Here is a 17,696-nt window from a genome sequence, read left to right as displayed (position 1 = left end):
CTGGGTCCAGAGTGTAGGGCTGCGCCCCCCCCCCCCCCCCCCCCCACGCCCCCTTTCTAAAACTTTACCTTACCCCCTGCACGCACACAACCGAGCGCGCCGAGAGGCTCGCGCGTCACCGGATCGCGTCCTTTAGCGGCACAGACACGTTTTCCGCGTCGAATCGTGGGGCTCCATCCCGAAACAGCGGGTGATAGTAGTGAGATTTACCACCGCCGCTTCAAGTCAAACGAGAGGGAAACGCAGGCGCAGGCACGCGCACGGACTTGGCGCGCAACTTTAGTATAGTCCATAAATGAAAGCACTTTATGCTCTTTTTATTGGTCCGTTTGTGAAACCACGCAGTTTAAACGGGGCAGCGTTTCCTTCCTTTGAGAATAATCACTTGTAATTATGTCAGTAATTATTACGTGGGCGCGCGGCAAAACTCTCGAGCGGCTCAGGGTGATCGTGGTCTGCGCAGTTCTGACCCACTCACCCCTTCTTCGTCACCAAACAATTTCCCCCTCTAAACCAATGCGGTAACGCATTTTGCCCCCCAGAAAATAATGTCCTATAATGGAAAAACCTTTAAAAAGAGGTGACGGTCGAGTCCGTCCAGGGCCTGTGTGCGGAGAAGAACGCGTTATTCCCCTTTCCAGGCAAAACCAAAGTGGTGTTTACCGGTTTGGGGAGTTCATTCTAATTAAAATAAGCTTTATAGGCACATTAGTGTGGTTTGTACTGAAGTCTCACTGTCATAGTAACACTGCAGTGAAACAGGGCTGCTGTTAGTCATACACACATACTTTAGTGTGTGTTTGTCAGGGAAGCTGATATAGGTTGAAGAGTGTGAGAGAAGGGACTCAGCCTTGACCTGGCGGATGGAGATGCCCCCCCCCCATCCCCATCCTTTACTGTCTCACTTACATCTTACCTACACACCTCTCCTGTCTGTGTGCAGCACTCAGCGCCTCTGTTCTTTCTCAGCCGTTTCTGTGTGAATCCGAGACGAGCAGAGGGCGAGAACGAAAAACACGAGCGCAGTCTGTTGAAGACAAATGTGTGCGTCCCTCCCCTCGCACAGAGAGGCGGTGGGGACGGCGCAGTGCGTCGTGATGCAGTCAGCCACGTATCTGGCATCTTAACGCCGCGTCTGATTAATGACGTGCGAGTGCTTTCATCTGTGATCTTTTTATTTATCGTTTTGCACCCAGTAAAATTCTCACTCGCAGGAATCCACACATTTGCTCCCATACGGTTCAGGTTACGTCCTGTCAGTGTGCCAGCGTGCTCTGATCACAGATTTACTGCAGGTAGGTCCAGATTGATTAAAGCACATTACTGTCTTTTACCCACTGCGACCGTGTTCTCTTTCTCCATTTACAAACCCATGATGTGATTATTCAGCAGATGGTTATGTCAGATTGGCGCCTCATATCCTTCCTCCATTAGAAAATCCTAAAACCATTAAACACACACTCAGCCAAAGGATGCTGGTACAAGTATCATCTCAATACATACGCTGGTACAGAGTTACGCCTTCTAAAACGTATGCCCGTCCTCCAAAAAGATGTGCAGGAGGGCGTCTGCGATCTCAAAGCCAACGACCCACGCAGGATTTCAACAAAAAAACGTGTTTATTCCAGAACCTTTGAGTGTGATAATAAATACATGAGCACTTGGCCAACATTGTGTTGGTGCTTGACACGCATACACATTTGCACGCCCGCATACACACACACTTACACTCACGCGCGCACACGCACACAGCACCTAGATTAGCATCGCCTTGGTAAAAACACTGAAGAATGGCGTCACATCTCCAGTTTTCTCCCTCTGGGTTGTTCCCTTTTTGCTGTAAACACTTATCAGTGTGTTCCCCTGTGTGGAAGGCTTTGGTAGATTTTCCCTCAAACAGTTCTAGAGCTGGATTAACAGTAGTAGTGTTTCACAGTTCGACTGGACGCCTTTGTGGTGACACACCCTAATAACCACTTTGTGTTCCTAACAGTGTCTGTCTACTACTAAACGGTAGCAGAGGTGTCGGTCATTCACTTTTTGAAAATAATCACATCACAAACATCCTGCGTGTCAGAGTATAAGCTATGGTGAACAGACAACAGCATGGACTATAAAGGTGAATTTACACGTGTGTGGAATGTGTGAGTGAAAGAATGGATCTCAGGCATGTATGACTCATTTGTGTTGCTCCCACTGGTCTGCGTCGTACGGCTCGGCCTGCTGACCTGCCAAGGGCACAGCCACAGACACACGGTCCCGTGCCACTGCTAATTGAGCGATGGCGAGCGGTCGGTGGTCCACAGCAGCTCAATGTAGGGCCACTTGGTCTGTAGGCAGCGTTTGACCGGCGTGTCGTCCGTTCGGACCATGGGGTCCTCGAAGCCCAGCACCAGAGCGGTCCCCTCCACGTACTCCACCTGGGGGAAGAGGGGCAGCAAACGCGGGGTTAACCGAAGCGCGCGTATTCAAAGCCTTCCTGCCAGACTTGACAGACGCAACTCCATCAGACTCTTGTGAGACACTTCCTCTCATGGGGTCAGCGGTGAAACAAAGAGAGATGGATGGAGGCTTCCAACAGAGGCTCGCAGAGCAGGAGCAGGGGAATTACAGCACGGCTGTTATTCCTATCTGGGGTTATGGGAATGGAATTGCCATCACAGCGCTGTAGGCGCCATGTGCACGTGTAGGTGTGCGCTTTTGTGTGGGCACGTGGTGCCATTCCTACCTTTCCCTGTAGCAGAGTGGAAAAACGCTGCTGCCCAGACAAAGTGGACAAATGAGGAAGGCGATATTCCTGAGTACCGAGGATTGGGAGCCTCCACCCGCTCTGTCCGCTGACAGTCATCCATCACACTAAGCCTGCGTAATATGAATGTGTTGGACCATTCATCACCACCAGGCTGCTGACAGTGGCCTCCACGTTAAACTGACTCAGAAGCAGGAGGCTAAGCCAGGGTTTTGGATGGATGGACAGGCCATTAGGTTTGCAATCGCTACTGTTTATTCTGGAGTGGTAGGCAGCTCCCAACCAGGAGTGTGTGTGTGTGTGTGTGTACACTGTATGAATGATGACAGGAAAAGAGGAGAACTAATTGGGAGAGACACAGGATATAAAAAGCAACCACTGCCATTAGTTGCTGAATGCGTCTTACCCTCTCGCTGTGGTTGGACTGTTTGAGTCCATTGTAGTGGTAGACAGGAAATGAGTCTGGGATTCCGGAATCCTGCAACACAGACGGGGACCAGAGTGAAAAACATGTCATCGTGTTGTTCGAGAGTGGCTGCGCACGAGCCTCACTCACACCAGGCACAGACACCGTCCAGCAGACGCATCCAGGAGCAACCGGCGCTTTGCGATGGATCCCGTGGGTTAAATTGAAACGTGCATTTATGTGTTTGTGCACCGAAGCAGAGCTCAACTCCGATTACAACAAAGCGGCCAACGCCACAAAACTGTCCGAATGACAGAGTCCAACATTTAGCGTGGCTTCGGCTCGAAGGTGCAGGCTGCTTGTAGAGTGTGCTGTGCGAGAGCGTGTCCACCTTCTCGTTCATACGCCTGTGTGTGAAACCCTAACCCTCAGCCTGATCCCACGTGTGTCTGAGTGTGTGTGTCCAGTTGGCTAATGGTCGTATAATTTCTTTGCGGCTCAGGGCCATTCCTCTGGTTGGTCCCCAAAGCCCTGATCACTTTAACACACAGCTCCTCTCTATCTCTCCCTCCCGCTGCTTCATAAAGGCGCCTTCCTGCTCTTCCTAAGATACATAGATACACACACACACACACACACACACACACACACACACACACACACACACACACACACACACACACACACACACACACACACACACACACACACACACACACACACACACACACACACACACACACACACACACACACACACACACACACACACACACACACACACACAGATTTCGCATGAGACACCACTGGAATGTTTTTGGAATAAAAACCTTTGATTTCATAAAACAGCTCGGCACATGCCTGGGAAGTAGACGTTAATGTCCCATATGTGCGTGTACACAACTCATTCTCCATGTGCTTCAACTGTGATATGAGTTGTGTGACTGGTGGAAGGTATTTGTCCAACAGCTTGTGCATCTTTGAAGTGGGAGTGGACCTCTGCGCGCACACACACCTGATCAGGGAAGAACTCCAACAGGAATGGGCCCAGAAGAATAATGCCCAAACTCTCTGGATCCAGCTTACTCTTCACCAGACTGACACTGGAAAAAAAAAACAGACAGAAGGAAGTGAAACGCAAGGAAAACAGATGCAAACATCTAAAGAAAGAACAGACAGAAAGAGCATGCACACAGAAACCCACGAGGCCCCGAACACTCTTACGCTTAAAAACAAAATCTACACTCATCCTGTTACTCAGTGCATGCTGGCAGAGTGTGCTTTGGTATGTGTGTGCGTGCATGTTTTGAAAAATACCATGGTACAACTAAATATACCTCTGTCCAGACATTCCTACGTGTTAGATCAGTGTTATTATTCCTTTGTGATAAAAAAAAAAAAAATCTGGCCAGATTGGCCTTTTATGGCCATGAGAAGAAAAGTGAGGATAAAGCCAAGACACAGAGAGAAGCCAGTGATTGTTCCTCGTCTGATGTTTTTACCATTTAGTATGTGACCCACAAAACCCTGCGCTAGTGTGACAGAACACATGACATCCGTGCCTTTTATCCTGCACCCTGAGGAGGATGTCAACAAGCAGACTTGTGTTTTTATCATTAATTAATTTTAGAAATGTTAATATAATAAGCAAAATTGAATAGCTCAAAAATGTAATAGTTCACTAAAAGCCTCTTTAGTTTTTAAATATTTATTACTTCCTGCCAATTAAAAGTTTAAATATACACTGATATTTAAGTAGTTCACACAATGAACAAGTTTTCCAGTTAATGAATGATTCTGCTGCACATACGTCAATTGTTTTAAGACTTCTGCTGACAACAATCAGTGTCCACAAAGTCGGTTTCCCACAACTCATCAGCTGACTACGACCAGGAACAGTGGAGATCCAGAGACAATGAGAAGACAGCTTCCACTCATCTTCCAGGAGCGTGGATCAATTTAATAGTTCCAGCTACTGATCATCTTTCACAAACAGTAACGTGCTCACTGTGTGGTAACGGAGACTTGCCTCTTTGCACCGGGGGTCTGTTGTGTTGTGATGTGTAGACCATCTGGGGGCCTGCACAGCAGATCAGTGGGCCGGACGGTGCCAGACCCATGGCTGCAGCGTGAGGGCTCGCTGTTCTTCACATGAGAATGTGCCTCTGTTTGAAGCGGCGCTTTAAAGCGTTTCCTCCCTCTCTCAGGCTTTCTTCCTGCCGTTAATGATCTGCCTCTAATCCCATGTTTTGGGCCTTCTTTCTTTCTCTGTTAACTTTTATAGTGGCCTCTCTGGTCTTATTTTACTGTGGCCTGGTAGTGAAACATGAGCGCGGGGCGGGTGACCTGGCCTGGCCGTGACTTAGGAGGCAGAACTCTAGAAGCTCTACAGGTGCCACGCACACACATACGTAGACACACACACACGATGAAATACACACCAGACACAAAGCCTTGAACATGCACTTACTACTCAGGCTCTGAGACGAGGTCAAGGGCTTTCATCACATCCTCCAGCAGAGACTCCGGGATAAAACCATTATCTGCAGTGGGAGAGAGAATGAGAGACATTGAGAGAGACTGATGCACTGTTTGACTCTGGGCAGAACATAAAACACAGGCTTCAGCTGTGCTGGGGGGGAGGCCTTCACCTACATACATATGGCACACACATCACAGGCCCCAGGGAATCAACACACAGACACAGACACACACAGACTTTTCTCTCTGACCTACATTCCACAGTCGCCATGACCGCTTTACCTGAGTGGAGAAACTTTAAACACTAACAGGTGTTTTTTTCCCAAAAGTGTGTGTGTGTATGTGTGTGTGTCTGAGTGATTATGTGTGTGTACTGATAGGGTCTAATTTTAAACCTCAGCGTGCAAGTCCGAGCTGCCTGTTGTTTAGATACATACACAGTGCCCCCCCATACAGTGTGCTGTGAAGTAGGTTCACTGGTTAACTGACGCTCTGCTTGCCGCTCTCAGGCAACTCATTCTCCAGATTTTAATGACACATCTTAATCTTCTTCCGTGAAAATTCACAGCTTGACAACAAGCAGAGGGAAGACACGCACACCAACACTGACGACCATGCGGAGACAGAGGGTTTACTGAGTGTGTACATCCAGTGAGTCACTGCAGCGCATGTCGATGTGTCTGGCGCCTTTTCTCCACAACACAGGGAGCTGCACCGACTCCACACGCAGCCCGGCCAGATTTATGGGCCTTTCATACAGCCTTCATCTGTGCTGCTGGATACAATGTGTGCGCAATATACAGCACATCTCCCCTTGCGCGTGCATTTTGATGTGTGGGCGTGGAGAAGAGGCCACATGGTGGGCAGCATAGGTGCGTCTGACAACAGGCAAATGGAACAACTCTTCTGTGTGTGCAGCACAGAGACAAATGATGAACCACGAGGGGAAAGTGATGACAAATTCCCATGTTTGCATATTGTTGAGCTGTCGGTTCACAGTTGTAACATCGGATTTCAGCCCATAAAACACGATCTCTACACATCGCCGTGTTGTCCCTACGAGCGGGAGAGCGAGTAACAAGGTTTATGGCCACACGTTTTGCAAAGGAAGCACATAAATGCACAGATATGCATTACGACGGGTGATTTAATTGTGTGCTCAGCAGCTCTTGCGACACAGACAGCTCCAGTCACAGGGGGTGATGTTAACATGTCTTGAGTGTGACTCCCAACGCATGTCATGTCTCAGCAGAAATAAAAGAGAATACACAACAGATGTTAAGCCTAACTCTGTCATTTCATTTTTTTTTTGACTCCGAGGAACAAACAAACAACCCAGGCCGTATTCCCGAGGCTGCATAAATGAACCATTAAACTTCTTGCGACATGATATCCTCACTTAATCCTTGTGCTGTCATTATGTAGTCGTGTCCTTTCCCTCAGCTTTTACCCCAGTAACCTCTATGTGACAATGAAGGAGCGTCAGGAGGTCGAGCTAGAGAGGGAAGGAACAAGGTTGACTCAGCTGTCAGGAGCTGCTCTGACCAACCTAAACAACAACAGTGAAGATGAGAGGGGAGAAACAGACACTCGTTCTGCTTCTAGAAGCAAATAATGAAGAAAAAAAAAGAAGAATGAGGATTTGAAGGGGGCGAGAGGTCTACTCAACAGGAAGCGGGTGGGCAAAAGACAGCAGAGCCAGGACGCTGTGTTCCCAGTTTGTGTGTGTGTAGCTGTGTCAGAGTGGGAGTCTGGACGGACTGAGGCGCATCTGTGTGGCAGGATTTTCACACAGCTGGTGTAATAACGAGCGAATGAAGTTTAATGATCTACAAAAACAAGTGTGCAGAAGGAGAAGTATGTATGACACAAACATGTTCATCACCTTCAGGATCGAATGACTGGAAGACTCTTCTTGCCTGTTCTGATGGAGACTCTGGGCCGACCAGCGACATCTCCTATAGGTTACAAAAAAAAAAAAAAAAAAAGACACAGGAGATGGTGAAGGAACTGAAAAGGCAGAACCTTGTTTCTATGCTATAGCATTACAACATCAATCAGACATCATCATCATGATTTCCTTACAACTACCCAATGGTGCGGCACTAATACACTATACCCACGATGTAATGCACTGCTGAAGAACAGCGTGAATGTGTGTGTGACGATGCGTAACCACCACAATGTGGGGTTATTAACTGATTCGCTGATAAAGTTGGACGGCTTGTTTTCACTCCAAACACACAATCAGGGAATCAAGTCTTAGATAAACAGGCCGTGATTTATGAAAAGCTTTACAGTATTTTGTTGTTGGTAAATGGCAGAAAGCAGAAATAAGGGAACATACTGTGTTTGCATTAAGTTCTAAAAGGCCCTTCCTGGAATATGTGCCATGGACAAAGTGACTTTAAGGGTAAGCGTCAGTTCAACTTCAATGATAGAATTATTGATTCAGAGACTTGTTAAGGAAACAGAGCAAAGAATTTTAGTAGAAATATTTTTCAAAGAATGGATGAAATCAGATACTGCTCAAAAACACACTTCATCCTTGGCTGACAAACACAGACAGACACACAGTTGTGCAAAGTTTGCAGGCATAAGTCAGGGGGTCCTCGCTGAGGGAGGGAGCGTATTTATGACAATGAATCCTGGACAAACACACAATGTTTTTGGAAAGCAAATGAACCCTGCTCATCTCCTTTAGCTGGCCTTTATTAAAGCCTGAGCCTCAGATCTACGCAGGCTGCTTGGGTTTCATGGTCTGCTTATTACTGTACGCGGGGCTTACTCAAGGAGTGAGGGGGAGAGTGTGGGGCTCAGGGGGGTGGGAGATGACTCCCAGCTGCCTGCTTTTCAGATGTAAAGCAACACTCACACACTGTTCTGTCACCCCACGTATAGCAGGGCCCTGATGTGTTAACATTACAGGCTCCATAAATCTGACAGTAGATTTGTCACTAGTTAGATATGTCTGTGTTTCACTTATGGAGGTGGACAAGGGTCAGTTTACCATTCCCACAAGAATAAAGTGCTGAAAATGTCTGAGTCGCTTGAATGCCGCATCGGAAGACAAATGGGCTGCACAAAGAAAAAACAGTGGAGCATGTGGAAACATGAGCTGTTTTAATGAACTCTACCTTTCTGCCTTATACCTAAGCTGAAAAATGACTCTTCTTAGAGCGAGGTGACCGACTGAACTGCATCTTCACTCCAGTGAGCTTCTAGTCCAAAGAGCTCAGTTGGCAACTCCAGGAGAATACATGTGGCATAAATTGGGTGGTAATGCCTCAGCAATCATCAACACTTTACTGGAAGACAGACACTTGTAAATAGTGACCAACAGACCAAACTAAACGTACTATTATGGCTGGTCCACATGCGCTTCTATCAGGCAAATGAGCACATAAAATAAGACGGGAGAGAAAATGAGTCACGAGTACAGACACACATTGTAATGGCAGCAGAAATGACGTGACTGTGTGATGACAGGTTCGCCTGGCCAGCTTTGATCTGTTTTATTAGTGGCCAGAGGAAGATGCTGCTGAGCTGAAAAACATGTCATGGAGCCAACACACTCCACAGGGAATGTATGTTTAAGTGTGTGTTAGGTTCCCCTTAAACATGCGCTATCGTGTGTGTGTGTGAGACATAAAAGAGAAAATCTGTGCAATAATTAGACACATCCTTACGACTTATACTTGGAGTACTCGATTCTATTCTAGAGTGTGCAAACCTTCATAATCATGCAGAAATAGAGCTTAATGACACACACACACACACACACACACACACACACACACACACACACACACACACACACACACACACACACACACACACACACACACACACACACACACACACACACACACACACACACACACACACACACACACACACACACACACACACACACACACACAGCTGTGTTGAGTCTTTGTACGTGTGCCTTATGAAATCAGGGAGCACATTCCAATCCCCACAGCCTGACTTTACTGTTCAAACCCGTGACCTTCCCAACACAGAAACAACAAGCCACCCTGCATAGGTACAAAGCAGGACCAACACACACGCACAGCACCCCAAGGACTTACATACACAATGTGATGCAGAACACTGGCTTTGAGCAAAAGCAGAATCTAGTGAAATCAAATGTCAAATGACCACAAGGGCCTTAGTTTGAACAAATGAGAATGTGTGTCTTTTTGGTTAGGCATGATCTACAGAGACATCCAGACTCTCAAAATGCTCTACATACAATATATAAATATATGTATGGATCCTTTGCTTAAATCCTACAGACACTTAATTGATGTCCATGTAACTTTCTCTTGGTAACTCTGACCACTGTTGCTCTCTCTCCACCCGACTGAACAGCTCTTCAGTTTGACAAGTCGTCTCCTGTAGGTTTTTAGTCTCTTGTTCCCAGTTTTACCCTTTGCCTTCCATGTCCTCTGCTAAGTAGATACTCCAGTTTTAAAGGACCCCCCCCCCACTCTTGACTTTTTCCTTCTATTCTTCCTTTTCCCTTTCATCCTTTATCTCCACATACAGGTAGCTACTTCACGAAAGACAAGTAGGCACAGGACTTTACTAGAGTTACTCTTTCTTTTCCTCCAGTCCACCCAAAGAGCTATTGTGCTCTCTGAGAGGCTCTGAGTGGCCATACAGACTCTGATAGGATCATTTTCAGGAAAACAAAGCAGAGGTCTCGGACAGTGTCTCCTACCTTGTTCCTAGCAGGCTGCTACAGCCTCACTACATGACAGGCTGTAGAGGACAGTGCATGTGTGTGTGTGTGTGTGTGTGTGTGTGCTTTTTTTTCACCTTAACTAGCCTCCGTCCCATGTGATTACAAGCTTGAGAGACAATGGTAAACCTATCTCCCTGTGCAGTATCAGTTGTGTGACCGACCGTGTTTCAGGTGTGACAGACAGGACAAAGTAGTGATTTATGAAGCCGTCTCAAGTGAGAAAGACTGTCTGAACAGAAAAGCGAGGAGACACCAGAGGACAGTTATGTAGCGTAATGATAGGCCCAATAACAGAGGACAATTATCAGGGGGGAAAGATGAATAATACAGCACACACACACTGACACAGAGAGCGTTTCATGCAACTACAATGGCCTTTGGTTTGACCTGTCACAGATTATTAATGACTGCTAATCTACACCACTTTGTTACGTTGTGTTTGTGTGCGGGATCATGCTGAGAACAGAAATGAATCCTGTTTAACCTAAAGCACAAGAAAATCCTATTGTGTTCTTTTACACAACAGCCATGTTCTACTACTAGCTTGTAACCTGGAGTCCTAAAAGACACGGACTACTAGGAGGCTGCTCTGCCTCCTAGTAAATCACGGACCAAGAAAGCGACTACTGTACACATAGACACAGAGAAACACACACGGAATTCCCCAGAGACACACAAATACAGCCTGTGAATGTCGTCACTCAGCAGGAGAAGAGCAAAAAGTGATGAGAAATGTCACAAGAGAATCACCCCATCCAGCCCCTGAGTGACCACTGCACCAGTTTTAAAAGTGCATCCTTCCTCTTTACTTCCCTTCTTCCGCTTTCTGTGCCACGAGAGACTAATAATCTAAAAGCTACTGCACACAGGAGCGGAAGTGATCCTGTTTTAAAAAAGAAAAACGCACACATTGGATGATGCGTCCCAGCCTTCATGACTGCCTCCTTTCTGTCTTTCTCTCTCCGTCTGTCTTTCTACTTTTTGTTCATTCCCGTCAGGAACTCCAGAAACAGATCCCATTACATGCCATTATACAAAGTCAGACCCTTTCTCACATACACACATTAGTACAACACAGGGCAGAGTGTGGGGGTGTTGTGGGTAGGGATCAGAGATGGTAAAATGGCCTTTGTGTAGGTAGATTAGATAAAAACACTAATGCTATTAAGCTGATGGTCTGAAAGCCAAAGTCACGCACTGACAGTGACTTGGGGGAATACACACCTGTCCCCAGTGGCAGACAGAAGGAGCCGCTGACATCAGAGGCAGGGATCAGGTTCTCTGCTTTTGTGAGGATGGCTCTGTATTGGAGCTAAAAGCTATACGGCCAGGTAGCATGTATTTTTGTATCAAAGCCTGGGAAATCTTAAGTGTGTTTAAAAATTAGCTCTAACCAACGATTACCTTTCAAAGAGGACAAGGTCACACAGGGTGAAATATACCGTCAGTGTGCCCACACCCTTGTCTCCATCCTTAGCCTCAGAGAAAGAGAACCAGCATACAGTAGTTTACTGTAAGGATTTATGCATGTTTCTGGGTTACAGTGTGTTCTAAGTACAAATGGATCCAGATGGGAACTCTGGAAACACATTCCCTACAAGACAGCATTCACCTTAAGAAACACACATAAAAGCACTACATTATTCAGGGTTTGGATCCCTATACTCTGGAATGATTCTCTGAGACTGTGTGCGTGTAAATATGAACACGGCACCAATGGCCAAGGGAGTTGTAGCAATCGGTAAGTCATCAGCACTTGCATGACGACTGTGGGGTATCTCAGAGGCAACATATGATCCACTTGTCCAGCAGACCTGGGATTTATGTATGTAACTGAGCTTTTAATCAATTGTATATTAAGGATGTGCCCTTGTGGCGGAAATGATCGCTTGGGATTTTTTTACTCTGGATAGTACATTTACAATATTACAAATCCTCTAATCCCATAACTTTTTAAGTTATCAATTAATATTTCATGATTATTTGTATCAAATGTTTTTTTTTCCTTTTTTAATAAATAAGTATCCCCAGAGTACGTATCCTATACCAGTCCATGGCATTAGTGACATTTTCTATCAGGTCAGTAATGGCTAGAGATGTTAATTGGTTTGATCTGAAGCCATATTGAGTTTCAGTAAAAAATTTATATTTATCTATAAATGTGTCTCGTTTGTCATTAAATAGTTTTTCTAGGATTTTTGAAAATTGAGGTAGCAGAGAGACGGGTCTATAATTTGTGAAGTTGTGATTATTCCCAGATTTGTACAATGGAAAAACGTTTGCTATTATCATGCTGTTGGGGAAATGTGGGTTAGTGATTTGGAAATCCCCTTAGTTACCCATTTTACAGTGGTCATATTCCATGACTATCAGCAGATGTCTTATTAGGAAATTTATTTATTACATCCAAAACCTTATTTTCATGTATCAGTTTAAGAAACATAGAACTATTGTTTCTTTCCACAGGTCAGAAAGTATGCGTTATTTCTCTTTAATACAAAATAGGTGAAAAGCCAACAATACTGGCCATATATGACTATCTTTTGCTCTCTTCTCGTTCCCTTCCCCGTCAGTCCCCCCTCCCCCTATTGCTGACCTGCACTACATCAACTGTGTTAAACACATTCCTTATTTTGGTTTTTCTAACCTGCGTAGGAGGGTGACTTATATTACACATTATGTGTCCTGGTGCGTAAAATGTGTGCGCGCTAACTTATGGATAAGAGTACGGAACTTGCCTTGGTAAAAAACACTGAGAGGTGAGTTTCACTGCCAAGGATCCAAATAGGGAACTTTGGAGACTTGAGGAATGCTCCAACCTGAAACACACACACGCACATGCACATACAGAGAAAAAGACAGAAAGGGTATGTCCTTAGTAATTTCCATCATAAATCAAACTGTTCAAAATGTAAAACAAGCCTTTTTTCAGAAAATGCATTAGTATTTAGGCAGACATAACATGTCAGGCTCTTAAAATATTAAGCAGCAACTCAATGCAATGAAATCATTAATATAAGGAGTTATTTTTAGTTGGATCATCTCCCATTAGTCACTTGCTAATCTAAACACCTGCATCATATCCAGCTTCAACTTCTTTTCCATTTACTAAGATAATAAACTAAAGTGCAATGTTATATGAGTTGCATACACATGAGCAGACCTGTCGTATTCGATACGAGCTGGCCTCTTAAATCACTCTTAACAGCCCTCTAGTTACTTTGGCAACCATCTCCTTGTTATTAACATATTATAGCTGCCTATTCTCCCTAAGCTCTGGCTTTTATTTGGGCTTACTTGTTTTGGCAGTGATAAATAAATAGCCAAGATTCCTTCATTTAAAAATGCCAAAAAAAGTCAAAATATGTACTTTCAAATTTCTGTTGTGGACATGAACCAGAAAATAAAGCTGGATCAGCAGAGACAAGGAAAATGCAGTTAGTCTGTCAAGAGTGGTCTTTCCAAAAACATATTTTCACACGATAGCTTTCACTATAGTTTGTGCATCACACGTTGTAAATGTCTCACACCTCTGAATTGAAACAGTGAGCTTTTGTTTGCCAAGTTAATACATGCCACATGAATTTTAGAATAGTTTTTTTCTACCTTGCAGTAGCGCAGTGATTCCATGAGCGTAAGAAAACCAACCGATGCCTGTTTGTGAATACCATGTAGTTCTGAAAGACAACAAGAAAAGCAAACAAATATGAATTTGTTAAATACACAAAGCTGGTAAAAATGATTACATTTGTGTAATGTTGTGGGATGTGAGACTTATTAGGATTTGATAAATAAGATTTAAATCTAAATCAACAAAAATTAGATTTGTAAGTGTGATTTTTTTTGCATATTGTGTGTATGAAGTCTTACTCATGCCCGAACACTCCCTGTCTCCATCCCAGACATTAGAGACAGCGTGGCCAGTTACAAGAAGATTAACCAGGCTCTGACTGCAAAAGTTATACAAGAAAGACAAAAGATATTAATACTAAAAAAAAGATAAGCCGTTAATTTTCCTTCCCATCCATCATACAAAAATGTTTAACGTCCTGTGACTAGGTGAACGATAGTTAGAGGGAGGCATTTTCCTACCTGCCATGGCCATGCACAGGGTCTATGAGAGGCTCCATGGTGTCCTGGATCTCATTTCGTATATTCTCAATGCCCTGGACAGATGACCAAAAGTGCAAAATCTGTATAGTGATTATTTTTCCAGACTGACATTAAATATGACTCAAACTGCCTAAATACAATAATTAAAACTCCTTTGATGAAGTACAATATTCTCAATCATACCTCTGAACTTTAAGTAATTAAACACACCATCATCCAAGTCACATAAACATGGGAGCCCACAAGCCCAATATCACCATTTTTCATTTAATATGGAATTTTCCTAACTCTCTGTACTGAGATATTTAATCTTCACCTTAGTTAGGATGACAGAGTAGAGAAATAGCAAGACTCCGCAGCACCCCCTCCAGGTGTGGTAGAGAGACAGCACCTCCTCTCTGAGTTCGGCCACTGACATCACAGTCCGCTTGCTGCAAGAGAGACAGAACACATGAAGATCAGGCACTAAAACACTTTAGGGAGGTCAAGGTCAATGACAGAGCTGCATTAACAGCATCTGTCATGCAAGGATAACCTTTGCAGCGGCAAATCCTTTTTAAATGCACCAGAAGACAAAGAAAAATCTGATCTCATCGGTTTGCAGCCGCCTTCCCGATTTTGCACTACCTTGAAAAGTTTGCCAGTGGAATTGTCTGCATTTGTTGGTATGCACAGATTCACTGTGAGTCAGCACTGCCTTTTGCTGACTGTGTGCTAAGAGACGAATTTTCAATATTCCTTTGGCAAGCAGCCCTGCATTCATTTACTTTGTGAATGTGTGACAGACAATGTGTGTGTGAAGAAGGTCGCAAAATGTAGTTTTTTATACTAGACAATCAGTGAAAGTGCTGAGTTGGCAACTTGTAAGTAGACTGAAACAGCTAATTCAATGTGAAAGCCAAGTCTGACAAATGAGATTAATCAGCTGCTCCAACAAAAGATATACACAGTCCTATTTCATTTCTGCTGAACCAATATTTGTGAGGTTCTAATCCCACCAGAAATACCCAGATTTTATGTTACAGTTGTCAGTGTAAGGAAAGAACAGCCATGTTGACTATAAAGGTGCAAAGGGTTATTTTTGTAAGAACTAGGTGTCACGTACTGGAGAACGCTGTGAAATCGCTCGAAGCCAAGGTCCTCAGCAGCCACAGCAGCTAAGCACAGGAAAACACATATACATGGTAGGATCAGAGCATGGCACAGCGACACGCTGCCAAACTGTCAACAGACCTGACCATTTATCTGATTCAGTTGAGGTTTGAAGGCTTGGCATTCATAGGCTGTCATTATGAGTGCACTGAGGAAGAAAATGTGACAGGCAAATGACTTACTTGGTTGCTGCTCCTGTAGCGGCTGGCTACTCTCTGGTTCTGGCGTGTCTTGTGTTTGTGACTGTGTGTTGGCATGTGTGCTAGTCTGTGGGCTTTGTCCCTTTGCCCAGGTCACCAGGCAGAACCCAGTGGAGGGACTGGAGCAGGCAGACTCCAGCATTTCACTCAGTGTGGAACACAAGGCTGTTTTCTGGTCCTCCTCTAACAAACACAATATGTGAGCAAATAAACGGAGAATAAATACATATAAACACAACAGAGGATAGCTGGGCAATCTACCTGATGCCTGTTTCCAGTTTGGACTTTCTCTGCTAAAGAGAATGTTCTTTAGAAGGAAAGCCTGCAGAGAAACATAAACTCAGTTAGTAAATTAAAAGGAGAGACATTCATGTTATAACATGCTAGATAAGATATTGTTTGTGTGAACACTGCTCTCACAAACTGTAATTTATTCTTCATCTATATTAAAAAACAGTCTGACGAAGTGCATACCTGGACAGGTGCAATGACAGCACATGGCCCTCCTTCAAGTTGTTCCAAAGCTGTCTGTTCATTTTCACTGAAAACAAATCCTGAGAGAGAGAGAGAGAGAGATAGAGATAGAGAGAGAGAGAGAGAGAGAGAGAATATTTTACCAAACCTAGAATAGTAATTAAAAAAAAATCTGAATTATGCTCATGTAAAATGTAAAGTATTAAAATACTTTGCTGTAGAACTGTGAATGAAAATATTTTTCGTACTAAATATTAAGCCTATGAGGTTAAAGCACCTCAAAGCATCATACCTTGCGTCCATCTGCGGAAGATGGAGGTAGAGACGCCTCCACTGGGGGGTCTGCCCCAAACCAAATCCACCACTTCTTTATTCAACTCTGACATGACAGCTGTTAATAGTGATGATTTTAGAGGCGCTTCCTCTTCGGTCCAACACCCGGGTCGGGAAAACTGAACACTGTTGAAGCCAACTCAGCTTTTCCAGCTAACAGTCCACTTCTCTCAACAGGTGTAGCTTATCCACAGTCTGACTTTAGTGACTCGCAGCAAAAGGGCGGGTAGGAATGACATCAACGTAGCCACATAGATCTGCGAAGTAATCACAAACGAATTTAAGGTTTTCTTAGAGTTAAAACAAACGCTTTAAGATCTTAAAACACATTATCGACAGTCAGTACTAACATGCTACAATGCTAACATACACATAAACGCTACATGGCGGGTTACATCCGTTGGTTAGCTTCAAAACTGCTGCCATCAGCACAACCGTTAGCTCGTTCTCTGGTGCATTGTTACCTTAGCGTTAGAAAAACTGCAGCGATAAGGATAGGGTTAGGAGCCCTATTGCTCTGGTAATGTCATCAGTTAGCATTAGCATCACAACTAGCAGCTAATCTTTCATTGCTTTGTCATTCAATTACTTAACGTTATCACAGTACGGCGACGGTATAGCGGCGAAAATGCATGGCCTGACAATGGCTAAATCTCGGAAAATCGAACGTACCTTAATACACAGCCGGGTGATAAGAATTCCGTTATGGGACTATGTTTTAGAAGCAATTTCACTATTGCCAGCTTTTCTGACATTCGTTTATTTACAACAGAATTGTAAAAAAAAGTGCTGCGTACCTTTGACGTGGCCGCCCATTGGTTAAAATCCAGAACGTTCTTTATGCGTCAAGGGGCGCAGCTTCAGCGCCCCACCCCATTGGTCAAAAGGCTTGTCAATCATATCGACCTCTCGCCCACGGTCAAAACTGTCTGATACTATAATAAAGCTCAGGAAAGAGGGAAATATAAGACAGACACGGGATGAACAGAACGCATATTATAGTACATTTTTATTTAATTTAGTATATAACATATCA

The 17,696-nt window shown here is 44.4% G+C and overlaps 1 protein-coding gene across 1 annotated transcript; it reads right to left on the bottom strand.

Annotated features, from left to right (window-relative positions):
- Positions 1–1,600: 1,600 nt before the first annotated feature.
- On the bottom strand, positions 1,601–16,842 carry mindy3 (MINDY lysine 48 deubiquitinase 3). The gene is made up of 15 exons (XM_029128364.2): positions 16,620–16,842; positions 16,328–16,407; positions 16,115–16,175; positions 15,836–16,036; positions 15,607–15,658; positions 14,818–14,932; positions 14,481–14,554; positions 14,259–14,338; positions 13,995–14,065; positions 13,127–13,207; positions 7,521–7,593; positions 5,625–5,697; positions 4,170–4,257; positions 3,156–3,227; positions 1,601–2,420 (listed from the first exon to the last, which is right to left on the bottom strand). The coding sequence occupies exons 1-15, from the start codon at positions 16,711–16,713 to the stop codon at positions 2,271–2,273; spliced, it is 1,365 nt and encodes a 454-aa protein (XP_028984197.1). The 5' UTR covers positions 16,714–16,842; the 3' UTR covers positions 1,601–2,270.
- Between the last annotated feature and the right edge of the window lie 854 nt (positions 16,843–17,696).

This window comes from Betta splendens, chromosome 16, assembly GCF_900634795.4.
Source record: "Betta splendens chromosome 16, fBetSpl5.4, whole genome shotgun sequence".
Taxonomy (NCBI): Eukaryota; Metazoa; Chordata; class Actinopteri; order Anabantiformes; family Osphronemidae; genus Betta; species Betta splendens.
The sequence above is the reverse complement of the archived record's forward strand: the minus strand, read 5'-3'. Positions and strand labels throughout refer to the sequence as shown.